The 14,943-nt window shown below is 38.1% G+C and overlaps 1 protein-coding gene across 2 annotated transcripts in view; it reads right to left on the bottom strand.

Moving 5' to 3' along the window:
* Nucleotides 1–7,027: 7,027 nt before the first annotated feature.
* Nucleotides 7,028–14,943, bottom strand: part of Phf14 (PHD finger protein 14) — a 144,697-nt gene continuing 136,781 nt past the window's right edge. Inside the window, exon 18 of one of the 2 annotated variants that reach the window (XM_051151924.1) lies at nt 7,028–7,236. In XM_051151924.1, coding sequence (XP_051007881.1) covers nt 7,162–7,236 — 75 coding nt within the window. In that variant the 3' untranslated portion in view covers nt 7,028–7,161. The remainder of the gene's footprint in view (nt 7,237–14,943) is intronic. The other variant, XM_051151926.1, reaches the window with a different exon arrangement.

Below are 14,943 nucleotides of genomic sequence, written 5' to 3' on the forward strand. Positions count from 1 at the left end.
TCTTCAGATAACAAAGTCACGGATTCCACATTGAATTCACCACGGGAAGACATTTATTACCTGCTATGATTGCTCAGGATAGTCTGGAATGGAGAAGACATTTTCTCATTCATGGCTATGTAAAAAAGGTAACGGAAAATGGAGTAGTTTTCTAATCAACTTTCACAAAAGAGAGGGAACCTTATTTAGTTTAGTATCAGGAGGAAGTCACCTTAGTCCCAGGCAGTATCTGAACTCAATCAACAGAAACCCGTACAGGCCTTAGAAACCACAGGCACTGGAGAAATGTCAAATCAAATTAATTTGTTGCTTTCTTTTCAGCAGGTTTTGCAATATATTTGATGTAGCCATGTAAGAATTTATAGTAAAGAGTCTCCTTTTTGTGAGTTGTTCACATCCAATTTTAAAAAGCAAACATTTATTGCAACTGGGAAAAACAAGACAAAACATATTCTATGCAGGAAAATAGATACATTCAATGCTTCTGCTTAGAGGAAAACTATTAGTGACTCCTTTGCAAAAGAATACAACACAAAATGCGTAATACCGCTTTTCTAAAGGCACTAGAGGAGCAGCTCTGCTGCCCCACCCCATTTCATCTGGATGCTCAGAAAGCTCCCAAGGGAAGGGACTGCCCCCTGGAGTGGAGATAAGACTCAAGGCAGCCCACCCACATGCCAATATTAAGCAGCAGGGTACATGTGTCTTCTGCCCTCATCTATGCTTTCTAACTCCAAGAAAAATGGATAGCAATCACTGAAATACATTTTCAGGTTTTTTTTGTTTTTGTTTTTGTTTTTGTTTTTTTTTTGTATCTTACTGATTCATTTATAGACTTATAATTACAATGTAAGACCACTGTTCAGGAGTCCAATACAACTCACAGTATGCAAATTCAAATTTTCAAGTAGTTATAGCTTTAAAAATAAAAATTTAAATAAATCTATACAATCAGAATGCACATTATTGAGCTACTGCTATTATTTTCAGTGTATTTCCAAAGTCTGGCACCACATATGAAGTAGTTCTAGGTCATCTGTTCAATAAGTACATGTGGCCAGCCAGAGGCTACTGTGTTGAATAACAGTCACACACACACACACACACACACACACACACACACACACACACACACACAGACCTTGGTGGACATATAGTTGTAACTTGTTTTAATTAGCCTTTTTCCAATTACTAACGATGTTCTATTTTGTGTGTTTTTTGGCTGTTTGTATTTCTTCTATTTTATGTCTTCAAATGTCTCTTAGCAATCAGATAAACAAATTGTGGTATATTCATTCACATTGAGAACATTTTTGTAAGTAAGAATAAATTAGACTATTTCAAAAACACTACACAGAGGGAAGGAAGTGAGACAAAAGTTATGTAAGTTGTGATTTCACTACATACTAGACCAGGCATACTCCAACAAAGAAGGTAAACCAGAGACTATAGCAAGCCTGTGGGACTTTAAAACTACAAGAGAGAACATTTTGAGGGGTGGAAGTGCTCTGTAGATTAGAACAGAGGACACATGGTATGATGGCTAATTCCAGTGGCATGTCAGGGTCCAGAGTCAATGAGAAGACACATCTCTGGGCTCTTCTATGATGGCGCTCCCAGCAGGGATTAACTAAATGGTCCTAGACTCTTCCATAAAGCAGTAGCTTCCAGTGGGAGGCTCATATATTGAGACATGAGGGGGAAAAGCAGTTGCCTGCTTGTCTTTGCTTCTTCCTGAGAGAGTCTATGGCTGCTGCTGCTGCTGCTGTTGCTGCTGCGCCCTGTTGACCTGATCCATCCTGTCTGGCCTTCCAATGATGACTGAATACCAGCAGCTCTCCAGGAAGCTTCCAGGCTCCCACATTGCTTTGGGACTGCTCAGACATTCAGCTTCAAGGCCCAAGCAGCTACTGTGATATTTTCTCCATTGTGTGGCAAGCCATTGTCTGGCTACCTAGTCCCTACTGTGTAGGTCAATCTGTAGCTACAAATCTCCCCATCCCCAGCTCCTGAGGAGGAGGACCCTGTCTTATATACCTGGATGTACACATTTGTCTAGAGTTATTGAGTTACACATTTGAATAGGTGTACTTAGTATAAATATATCCAGCGAAAAATTATGGAGGTAATAACAATACCTGTGAGCAGCATCTGCTATTATCCTCCACGTAAGACCATGTGACAGAAAACTGCATGGCATATAGGTGCTCTTACTCAAGTTTTGTTGAATGAATTTAAGAATCTGGGCCCAGGGGCTCCCCAGAAACTATGCCACCAACCAAGGACAATACGTGCAGTAAACATTGAACCCCTACCCAGATCTAGGCAAGGAACAGGACATTCTCCACAGATGAGTGAAGAGTGGGGACTGACTTTCACATGAACTCTGGTGCCTCATATTTGACCATGTTCCTTTGATGGGGAGGCCTGGTGGCACTCAGAGGAAGGGTAGCAGGCTATCAAGAAGAGACTTGATACCCTATGATCATATACAGGGGGAGGAGGTCCCCCTCAGTCACAGTCATAGGGGAGGGGAATAGGGTGAAAGTGGGAGGGAGGGAGGAATGGGAGGATAGAAGGGATGGGATAACAATTGAGATGTAATATGAGTGAATTAATAAATAAACAAATTTTTAAAAAAGAATGTGTATCTAGCAGTTTCCATTCAGCAGGCAGCTGTGTGGTGTCACATCCCTGGCTGCCTCTGCTGTTTGTGCTTTAGACCCAAGGACGCAGTGTAAACTAAACACAGTTAAGAAAAAAAAATGTCAGTCCTCTGTGTGATAGAGACAGACTAATAAAAGGTGGTTTTATTTTTAGATTCTTGGAGGTTATGAGGATATACAACTCAGAAACTAGCATGAGCACAATTCATTTCACTGGCTAGGCTTACACGCATCATCAAGTATAAAGGAAGCCATGTTCTGCAGGCATTCCACACCGTACGCTGTCGCAGTGCAGAGTTCCTTATACTTAGTACTGGCTGGGAATGAGTTCAGTAACAGGGCTGAAGGGATAACAAAAATGGCAGATCTCATTGTATGTTGCATACTCTTTAGCAGTCAAATTAAAGAACATATGCCAGTTATTAACCTTTATGTAGACTTTCTGTACATGTAAAGAATCTATATTGCCTCAGATACTGTTGCAGTGTTCCTTAATACAACTCAGGGAAACTAGGGAGAGAATTTGAATCTACTGAACTTGAATCTAGACATTCTAGTCATACCAGACTGAAAAAAAAAAAAATTCTTGTGTTTTAACACAAGCATCATCAGGTATTTTGTTGTGGCAGGCTGAAGATGTAATGCAACCTGTGTAGTGTGAAAATATATAACATGGAAATATAGTGATTAATGACAGTCATGTAATTATTTTGTGGCATTATGAGACCCACATATGGGACTGGCGAGAAGGCTCAACAGTTAAGAACTCACATTGCACCATTGCACTAAAGAGGATCCACGTGTGGTCCCTTGCACCCATGTTGGCAGCACACATGCCTCAGGCCTCAGGTCCAGAGGATTTGATGCCTCTGGCTTCTACAGTCATTGTATATAGGAGCACAAACCCTCATGCAGCACATACACACACACACACACACACACACACACACACACACACACACACACACAGACACACACACAGACACACGCACTTTTAAAAACTGGGTATTTAAAACACCCCATATATTTTAACACAGAGTATCCAAGTGTAGGATTTAAGCTTTTGACTAATTCATATACACTTTTTTCCTAAGGGAAATTTTAAGGACTTTTACTCTAACTTTCATTATCCTAAAGTAATGGGTACATAGTGTTAATATTTTAAAGCTATTAATTTATTTTGGTGTAGGTATATGTGGAAGCCAGAGGACAACTTCCCTGGGTTTGTGCGCTCCATCATGTGAATCCTGGGAAGCAAAGTCAGGCTGTCAGGCGTGACACCAAACATTCCTTCTTGTTGTACCACCATGCTGACACATGGAAAAAACATTTTCAAAGGGGCAGCATGACGATTTTTAAATAAAGATATCACTTTAATATAAACGCTATGTCCACAGAATGATCCACCCAGTGTCTCACTGACTATGTCCACAGAATGGCTCTCATGGTGTCTCACTGACTATGTCCACAGAATGGCTCTCACAGTGTCTATGTCCACAGAATGGCTCCCATGATGTCTCACTATGTCCACAGAATGGCTCTCATGGTGTCTCACTGACTATGCCCACAGAATGGCTCTCACTTGTGTCTCTCATACTAACAGCTCATTAAAAAAAAAAAAAAAAAAAAAAAAGCAGATGACAATGTACAAAAATTGAATGAGCCATTTGTTTTAAAAAGTGGACAAAGTTCTCTTAGAATGTCACAGAGAAAAAATAGGTGTTTTCATAGCTGGCCCATTACACAAGGATTCTTTCTATTCTGCAGTACAAAACAATAGTAGTTATGCCATTTCCTTTATTTCATTTAAGTAAAAGTCATAAAATGACTAAAAGTTACCCTGGAGAGATGGCTCCAAGATTAAAAGCATATGCTGTCTTTGCAGAAAATAAGAGTCGGATTCCTAGCAACCACTTCTGGTCTCTCTGGCTTTGAAGGCTCCTGCACTCATATGCATATATCTACATACAGACACAGTTAAAAATAATAAAAGACAAATTTAAAAATAATAAATAGAAATAGTAAAATGTTGGTGTAGAGAATTACAGGTGTGGTAGAAAGAAAAGTGAGGATTAAAAGAAGCATGGTATCAGCGGCTATTACGCAAAGATTATGGTATTCGGGGGTAAGCGTCTTTAAGTTTAAACTCTTGCTGCTAAAGGCAGAGTACACGGGTTAACTTTATTTATTTCCCTTAAGCCTCACATTGATCGTGATTACAATGGGAAAAGCAACAGCATCACTCTCACATTCACAGGCACAGAGGGAAGTACCCATCACTACTTCTTTCAGAGTGACAGCCAAACATGGTGGCACACAGCTTTAATCTCAACACTGTAAAGGCAGGAGGATCTCTGTAAGTTCAAGGCCAGGCTGGTACACATAGGAAGTTCCAGAATAGCCAAGACTACATACAGACCCTGATTCAAAACAAAACAAAAAACCACCGCCACCACCAACATCAAAAAACCTGATAAAACACCAATCTGTGTAAATATGGCTATTCTGAAATAGATCCATGTAGGAAAAAAAAAAGTCACAGTGATTTTGATATTGCATACTGCAAACCGCTGTGCAGACTCAGACCTGTTTTCTCAACCTTTCCTTTTTACTCAGTTCAGAATTTACCCAGGAAGCCTGCTTTGTAAGTTTGCATTCCTTTCCTGATTCCTGTCAGATTAGAGACTTTTCTTCAATGCACTTCTTGTTTGGCCTACTTGCAGTTTTCTTTATTTCAACCTATGATATCAAGCTGTCAGCACACCCTACTATCACACATTTACTGAGCCTGTCAGACACATGTAAAAGGAACACAACTCCAGGGACTATATACCGATTCTATTGTGTAAGAGAGGATGTTTTATGTTGGCATTCTCTTATAAGTCCCTCAAAATTCTACCTCTTCTTACAGGCAGCTCTGCCTTCAACAATCAAAGACATCTGCCAGAAATACTTGGTTCTGCAAACTGCAACAGGATTCATTCCTCCTGCTGGAGTTGGCAAATAACAGCTTAGAAGCCAGAAGCAGGGAGGATAAAGTGCCTTGACAATGCTAATGAAAATAAGAGTCAGAGACAGTCTGGAACATTTATAAGCCAACAAAACACATAGAATGCTTTTGCTTTTAAATAGCTGAGAGAAGTTTGTACGGATAGACACATGGGTCCTTACTATTTTTAAAATGCCTGTGTGTGCACGTGCATGTGTGTACGTGTGTGTGTGTGTGTGTGTGTGTAAACTAAAGTGCATACAGAGGCCACAAGTGTTGTTGGATCCCGTGGAGCTGGGGTTATGTGATTGAAGCACCAAGCTCTAGACTATCTCTAGACTATAAGAGGCAGTAAGCATTCTGAACCACTGAGTCATCTCTCTAGCTCCCTTATTAAATATTTTATGACTTAAAAATCATGGTCCTATCTCTGCTACCAAGGATTGTTATTCAAAAACTGTTATTCTGCTACTAAGGATGATTTTTCATCCCCTGCAAATCTAGAGTATCATGTAACAACAGCTGGTTTTCCATGTTTCTAATCCTATTTTTAATGATTTTGGCTGTCCTGGTTAATCTTATATAGTCAATCTGACACAAACCTAGACTCACCTGAAGAGAGAACCTTAACTAAGTAACTGCACAGATCACACTAGCCTGTTGGCTGACAGTGGAGGGCTCAGCTAATCTTTAGGTGGCACCACTCCTAGGGAGTTGTGTCCAGGCTGTATAAAAAAGCCAGCTCAGCATGAGCTAGACCAGCCAGGCAGGAGGCTGTGTTCCTCCAAGGCTTCCTGAGACCAGGCAGTGAAGGCTGAAGCAAACCCTTTCATCCCTAAAGTTGCTTTTGTTTATCATGAAAACAGGAAAGCAAACTAAAACCTGGGCTTTCTTTATATTGATAACTGGAATTTTGGTAACTCCTTTTTGAAATGATGGTGGAATATAGCAGTAAGAATAGAAAAAGAATAACTTGCTTGCAGATGTTTCTTTCAGGCTATCCAGATGTGTTCATACTAAGGTCACCGGGTAAAGAAAACCTTTTCTTGTATTTTTTTTTTTTTTTTTGTGTGTGTGAATTCCTTTCTTTTAAAAACATTTCAAAGGCTGGTATGGTGGCCTGTTACTTGAATTGCAGTAATGGAAGCAGAGGTAGTTGGATCTCTGTGAGTCTGAGGACAGCGTGGTCCTCATAGGGAGCTCCAGACCCACAAGGGTACAGAGTGAAACACTATCATCTCAAAAGGACAAAAGCTGAAACAAACCCAAAACCCACCATCACCAACATCATGACAAAAACAAAAAACAAGCAAACCAAAGGTTATTCTGAGGGTTTGAATTTTACATAAAAGTTTAATTGTTTAAAAAAAATTCCAAATACAAGCTCCTATTTCAAGGACTTTATTGATAACAAGTTTGCAAATTAGATTTTACAATTCACATTTTACAAATTAGAAATGTTATCACTGTAAGTTGTAAATGCTTCAGAACACAACAGAAAATCCTTTATTTCTTTGGATTTTTCTGCTCCATGCTGAGCTCCTGAGATGCATTTTTCTTTTCAGCTTCATTTTCATCTTCCTGCAAAATAAATTTTAGTGAACATTAAATCCTAAATTTCAGACTTTTCAATCTGACAACATTTTTAATAGTATCCTTCCACTAAAACAATATACTATTCTGATCAGAAACCTTAAGGAAGATATTACATAATTATAAAATTAGTAACATTTAATTATAACACATGGCATTTTCTTCTAAATGCTGATTAACAGCATTCAGTTTTTCAAGGCTTCAGAATTACTTTTTGAACAGTTGCTTCTGAACAGTGCTCTCTGCAGTAGGGAAACAAGATCGCCTTTACTTTGCTCTTTGATAAAACACAATAAATTTAACTCCTAAGACAAGTTATGTGCTCCAGCAAGGCATTTTGGTCTCATCTAGCATACTTTTTTGACAGGTCTGTCAATTTTTCAATTACTTGTACCACCATATGTTATCTGGAGATCAGTCAGTTCTAAAATAGGAAACATGGGCACGCCGTGCTGTAGAGCACTTACAATCTTCTGCAGTTTCGATTCTAAGTGGTGGCCTCGTAACTCACGTCAGTTTCCCGTGGCACATGGTGGGTAATGAAGTGACATCATAATGTCTGCTCCCACAGGAATGAAACGTACCTTGTACTTAATATTAAACGGTGGCCTTCGAGGTATAAATAGCAAGAGTCTAGAAAAATATTTCATCTTCTACTTGGTAACCTATCTTATGGTACATGTTCCTTCAACAATGTTCAAGTACCATGCAGTCTTGCTTTCCTGTTAGCTCTGATTTATCAATATGATCTTTCATTTTTATTAACTGAAATAACTACCTACAACACTACTCAGTTAATTAAAGCATAGACAGAAATTCATAAATATCTTTAGATAAAGTTAATACTAATTCTCTCCAAAAACCAACCTGTATGTCTGTATTTTATAAAACCAAGTTTAAGTAACTTTTGAGTCTTGCTTAGTGTCAATGCAATTCAGGCATATGTAATTGATTTCTGTGGGTAAAACAAAAACAAACCACCACAAGCCTTTTCTACACAGGAATGTGAAGGGAGCATGCACCCGTTATGTTTCTCTAACCTCCATAGCATATATAACTTAGACTCGGCTGATATCAGGAGAGTGGAGAAATTATCAATATTATCAACCATTCTGAAGCTTTACAGATACATGAGATGCCAGACTAAGATCAATTCCCCAGCACCCTTGTGGAGGCTCACAATTATCTGTAACTTCAGTTTCAGGGGATCTGTCTGTTGCTTTCTTCTGGCCTCTGTAGGGACCAGACACACACACACACACACACACACACACACACACAACCACATGCACATTAAAAATATATAGATGTAAAGATCTGATAAAAAGCTTAAGAAGCCTAAGATCTAGGAAGTATCTATATATTTTGCTTACATTTTTAGTGAATAGAAGCTATAGAAGAATGCTGCTAAGTAAAATAAAACTTTGCAATTTCCCTTAAGCTACAAATGGTTTAGTATATGTAACACTTAATAGAAATAAGGCGCTGGAAGTGCTCGCACCAACATGACATCAGTCTTCGTTTCCGCCTTCCTAATCAGGAAGCACAATTATAAAGTCATGCCCCTTCCAGCAATGTCACCTCTTAGGCTGATGCACACTGTTTTGGTCCTTTCTTTATTCTAAAGATTTGGTCCATAAAAATTTGCCCTTTTATATCGTAAGTCACTTGCATAACCATCACGAGGCTGTCTGTTATTTTATATGGCTATAGCTGCGACTTAGATGTAGCAAAGGATCACGCAGGGGAGTAAAAGACAATCAAGTCTAATTGCTGGGATATAAGCCTGAAATTGCTATACTATAGCAGTAAAATTATCCCAGATTGGTCCTGTACAGCTCTGATGGGACTATGCTTTGGAAGTATGTATATTTAACATTGTAGGCCAATTTTGTAAGAACTTCACATACAGTTCAAGATGAACAAAATCATTCCGGCAACAGATCATCAAGTATCATTAACAAACAAGTGAACAGGGGCTGGAGAGATGGCTCAGTGCTTAAGAGCACTGTCTGCTCTTCCGAAGGACCCGGGTTCAGTTCCCAGCAGTCACATGGCAGCTCACAATTCCAGTTCCAATGTCCCCAATGACTCCCTTGCCCCCTCACCAATGCACATAAAATTAAAAAAAATAAATAATTAAAAAACAAACAAGTAAACAGCAATGGAACTGCAAAGAAAAGAAGACTTTGAGCACAGCATTTCTTTGCTACTGGGTAGCAAATGCAAGCTGACATTGTCTCTGATGGCATAGGGTTTTCACTTTGCTGAGCTAAGACATCTGTTCGTTTCCCAGAGAAAGAAGACCCCTACTACACGGATCGTTGTCTTAGTGACAGTCCTGACAAGTTTGACATTTGTTTCATGAACGATCCCTGAAGCAACCGTCAAGAAAACAAGCCCTTTGGGGAACTGGAAAGCAAGAAGGCATATTCTTAACATTTAAGCTTGTTATTCAAACTCCAGGAAACATATTGATTCCAACGACCTTGTACTTCTTTTAATCAGATGCGGAATTTAAAAAGTCTGCAGTCATATGACAGTAACACCCATAACTTCTAATGACTAAGGATGGTTCAGTAGCTCACTAGTTTGTTTTTGATATTTTTTACACTGACAAGATGAAGAGGAGAGTGGCTATTTCCTGGCACACAGGGGACATGTAATGATGGTCTCCTACTCTAGGAGTGTGGCAGAGAACGAAGCGTTATTGGGAAAGAGCAATGACATGCCTGTCAACGGGAAAGTACTGCATAGCACTTACAAGATTTCCTTTAAATGTTATTTAGGTTGTGCCAATGATTTGGGACCAAGAATCCATTTCTTCTTACTTTCCTCTTACTGTCAAATGCATTTTTCTTTTGATAATAGCTCAGAGCCTAGTTGTTAACTAATAAAACCTACCCACTTTCTTTTCTTTTCTCTTAAGAGGACATCAACTCCAAGCAATGGCTAATTATTTTAACATTGGAAGATTTCACTGCTCAGGTAGTGTGTAGTTTCAAGTTACGGAGTCCACAATAAACACATTAGGCTTACCTTATAAACTGCTATGTTTTAGAGGATTTCTTTCAAAGGTAAGATTATAAAAAGGCACAAAATTTGATTTTATTTCTTTGCATAAGTTTATAGGCCCAAACAAAAATACCGCACTAGCCACATGATCCAGATCAGTATGACCTGCAGGGCTTAGTATCAGCACACCAATGTGGTGTACTGTAAAGGGCGCGTGTCTTTCCTTGAGCAAATCACTGTAAAGCATGCAACGTATTTCACAACAGTGATGCCAAGGTCAGGAATGACAGAAGTTGAAACCGTCACAAATTGGAGAAGACTAAGATAGCATGGTTACTAATGCAGCATGGAATACTGGACCATGAAAAGGCAGCGGGAAAACTGAAAACCTTGACAATATACCACAGGGTGGCCAATAAAGTCATCTGATGTTAACTTTCTAGTTTTGATAAGTGTGCCATGGTTATACAAGATAGAAACACTACAGTCAACTGGACGAAGGGAGCCAGTGATTGTCTGTCCTGTTCTCTGTAAACTTAAAATGTGCCAAAATAAAAACACTTAAATATTAAATGTTTGTTTTAAAGCATAATATTAAATTAGTGTTTTAAATAAAAATAAAGTATATAAAACATATGAGAAAGATTTTATAAGAAAAAATACCAAACAAAAACAAAAGAACAATAACAATAACAAAAACCCCAGAGACACTCCTACCTCTGCACATAAATAAAAAGCTAAAAGAAACTTCCCCTCCCTGTGGCTCTACATGAAATTCCTTCCGTAAGGACCTGAACTGCTAAGTGGTATTACTGTTTTATTTTATTGCCCGTGGAATTCTGGGTTTTCTTTTATTTTCCTAACTAGAAAACATGTTTTTGTTTAAAATCAAGTCCTATTATAATGACTGTACAAACTATTTCTATAATTGAGGAGAGTGACAATCTGTGCTTAGAGGAAAAGAGCAGTGAGTTGCTTTTACTGTCCTGACCATGCTAGTCACACAGAGGATGCTTGTTGCCACTGAAGTTAAGCACACCGAGGTGCAGATAAGAACCAACTAGAAATGTTTCTCTTTCCTTAAAAAAGGATTCCTTTGATTAATCAGAGAAGTAATAGTTATTGAAAATAGATTGAAATTTGTGTAACAATAACAGAAAAAAAACCAAAGGCTATTAACTTGAGGCGGAGTACATGGTAGGGGCTAGAAAGAAGGTGGCTCAGAGGGGCTGGAGGGAAGAAAAGGAGAAAGTGATGCAATACTATTTCAATTAAAAACAATTTTTAAAGTTTGCAGTCATAGACGAGATGTAGAAAAATAATACAAGCAAATTGCTTCAAACTGTACTCGAACACCACTTTCCTTTATTAATCCCATTAATTTATTATTAGTGCATGTATGTGATGTATGTGGGGGGGCACACATTAGTTTTAACTTTCAACAGTACTTAAGAGCATGCTTTACTACAGACAACATGCTAGTGCTGCACAAAGAGGAAAAATTTATCTTAATAACTGGAAAAATACTGATGATAATGAAAATGTTTCAGGCAAAATGAGCACACTGCATACTTTAGACTAAAATTAATTGGAGTTTTTAATGCTTCACAATTCCACCGTAATTCTTTAAATGGTGCATTTACTTCATAGTAATAAACACTTGGGTCATTAAGTAAAGTGTAAAACGTGTGTGATGTGCTACATTTAACAACCTTTGGCCTCTTTTCTGTACTTCTGCATTCAGTTTTCCAATGCACTGAATAAGCAATTGAGGATTCTAATTACATTTCCTGACTTTGCATATTTGAGATTCTTATTTCACTCTATACAAAAGGCAATTAATCTACCATTTTACAACTGAATTCTAACTTTAGTGGGCCATAGTAGACACTGAAGTGAACTTACAATAAATGCTTAATTAAATTTACAGCATAAAGTACCAGGATTTTTCTTATGACAGTGGTGCATACTTAATTAAAAATTCTAGGAATATACTATAAAATTAAAGTAGCATTGGATTCTCTTAGTAAGAACCAGTTCAACTACGAATGTCATTAGGAGCATGGAGGACTAGGGCCGTGCTCAGTGCAGAGCTCTGGTCTGGCAGGAGCAGTCCTCGGCGTCCATCCCTAGCATCTCAAAAGTACATGGCAGCATTTTACTTCTGTTCTTCATTTATTCTAATAAAAAACATAAAAGCAATCGATCCTTACTAAACGTCCAAAAAACATCCTTTATTTTAGCAACAAGTAAAATGCAAAGAGGGAAGTAGGGCATAAGTAGGATAACCCAATCAGCTAAGTTTATATTTTCTCACAAGATATAAAACCATCACAACTTTAATAATATGGATTTAAATTGTTTTAATTTTTGAGAAATTCATATGAGTACCATAACTGTATGCTCCGCTCGCCCCTCCAAATCTTCCCATGTTCCCCCCAACTCCCTCTCAAATTCAAGTCATCTTCTATAATTATAAGGTGCACACAAACACACACACACACACACACACACACAGAGAGAGAGAGAGAGAGAGAGAGATTGAGAGAAAGAGACAGGGAGAGACAGAGGCAGAAAGATACAGTGTTCCTCAGATGTATACGTGTTTAGAGCTACTCTACCTCAGTTATTTAAATTCCTTACAGACTGCTATCTATGGAAGCTGGATAACTGTAAATACTATATGATAATTCTGATGTTATGGAACAACTTAGTCATTAAATATGCAACATGTGGGCGTTTTCTTTTCAGTTTGAAAATTCCTAAATGATCTCAGTTCAGAATTCCTTCACTATACAGTACCTTTACTAAAATTTTAATTTACTCATTGCAAAAGCTACATCAAACTGAAAGCTAGTCTTAGGCTAGTCTGACTGCAACTATGATAAGTATGGGGAAACCTCTTTTATTTTCTTACATTCCTCCTTAATTTCCAAGTTACTAAAGCTGCCTCAGTAAAGATGGTCTTTTTGACAAGAGTGTGAAATCAATTTATTTACTAGACTTAAATTGTCTACAGACTTAAAATAAAACAACTATTTGGATTGTCTTACAAATACAAAGGATTTGAAACTCCTTTTGAAAAAGGAAAAATGGTAACTTCACAGTGGGAAAACCTCATTAACACCAATGCCAACTGATGGATCAGGTTAGCATCACCAGAAATCCACACTGACATATTCCAATGTCACCCCCTGACGGTCATGGGCAAGAGATTTCTCCTTAACATTCAGCTTGCCTAATCATGAGTACATACTGGAAAAATACAAATGGAAGCTAGGATGTGGTGGCACATGGTTTAATGCCAGCATTTGAGTCAGAGGCAAGAGGGTCTCTGTGAGTTCAAGGCCAGCCAGAGCAACACAGAGAAATCTTGCCTCCAAAAACAAACAAAAAAGATGCAAATGAAAGGCATTCTACAAAATAACTGAGAACCAAAGCTGTGACACATAGGATAGGATAGGAAATCACCTGAAAGAAAATTAGCCAACTGAAAGAAATTAAGAACACTGAACCAACTGAAACAAAAGTGAGCCTTGATGGAATCTTGTCCAGAGATGAAAAGGCGCGAGTGGCAACACTGGTAAAACCTACTACTTTAGAGTACTGTCCAAGGTTTCTTCCTGTTTTATTGTTAGTAACCCTAATGTAAAGAGGAACTGGACAAGAGCATCAGAACTGTCTATAGCACTTTTACAACTTTATTATCATCTAACGTCATCTCTACACAAACATTCAAGGTCAATGAACAGTAAACACTGTGAGGTAGAGATATTTTGATCTTATTAACTATGTAGTTATAATAGCCAAGGCCACTTCTTCTTGAGAAGCCCATGACAACACGGTTGTGCCCTACTTTTCGCCTGACTCTCACTCTTTCTAATAATCTCCATGCTTAATATCTGTACTTAAAGTGTCTTCACAAAACCACAAAACTCTTACCTCCACTTCAAAGACAATCCAAAAGTATTCAGTTATAAATACTGGAGCTTAGGCATCTCCACAGTATCGATAACTCATTACGGACTCTACACTATAAATCACTATCTACCGCCTGCCAGGAAATTAAAGTTATTGGGTGAAATTTCACCAATGAAACTCACTATCAATGTGTTTTTTAGGTCTTATAGTTTAAGAACCATTAGAACAAAATTTAACTATATTGTGACAAATGTAACACAACGAGTTTTTATTTTCAACTATATTTTCTTTGGCTAGCAGACATTCACATTAATAATGATACTTTAATACTTTGATTCAGATATTTCAAAATGTCTATTATACAGAGGAAAGGAGGGACTTCCACTTAAACACAGTAATAATCTCTGCATTATTTGAAAATGTTGGGAACCAGCTGCTAAAGAACCACCTTCCCTCTCTGTTGCTGTGACTTATAGATCGGCTCCTACTGATTAAACGAAGTTCTCATTTTAGAAGAATCTGCAGTATATTTTGACCTGATGGCATGATGTACAAAAAGTCTGCTTTTTAAATGATTGATATTATACAAAAATTGGGCTATGCTATCAGACACTTTCATCTCTCCAAAGATTAGTTTCGGGCATCAAGATAAATCTTTTTTTTTTTTCCTCTTTGGTTTTTCAAAACAGAGTTTCTCTGTGTAGCCTTGGCTGTCCTGGACTCACTGTGTAGACCAAGCTGGCCTCAAACTCATAAAGA

This window comes from Acomys russatus, chromosome 10, assembly GCF_903995435.1.
Source record: "Acomys russatus chromosome 10, mAcoRus1.1, whole genome shotgun sequence".
Classification (NCBI taxonomy): domain Eukaryota; kingdom Metazoa; phylum Chordata; class Mammalia; order Rodentia; family Muridae; genus Acomys; species Acomys russatus.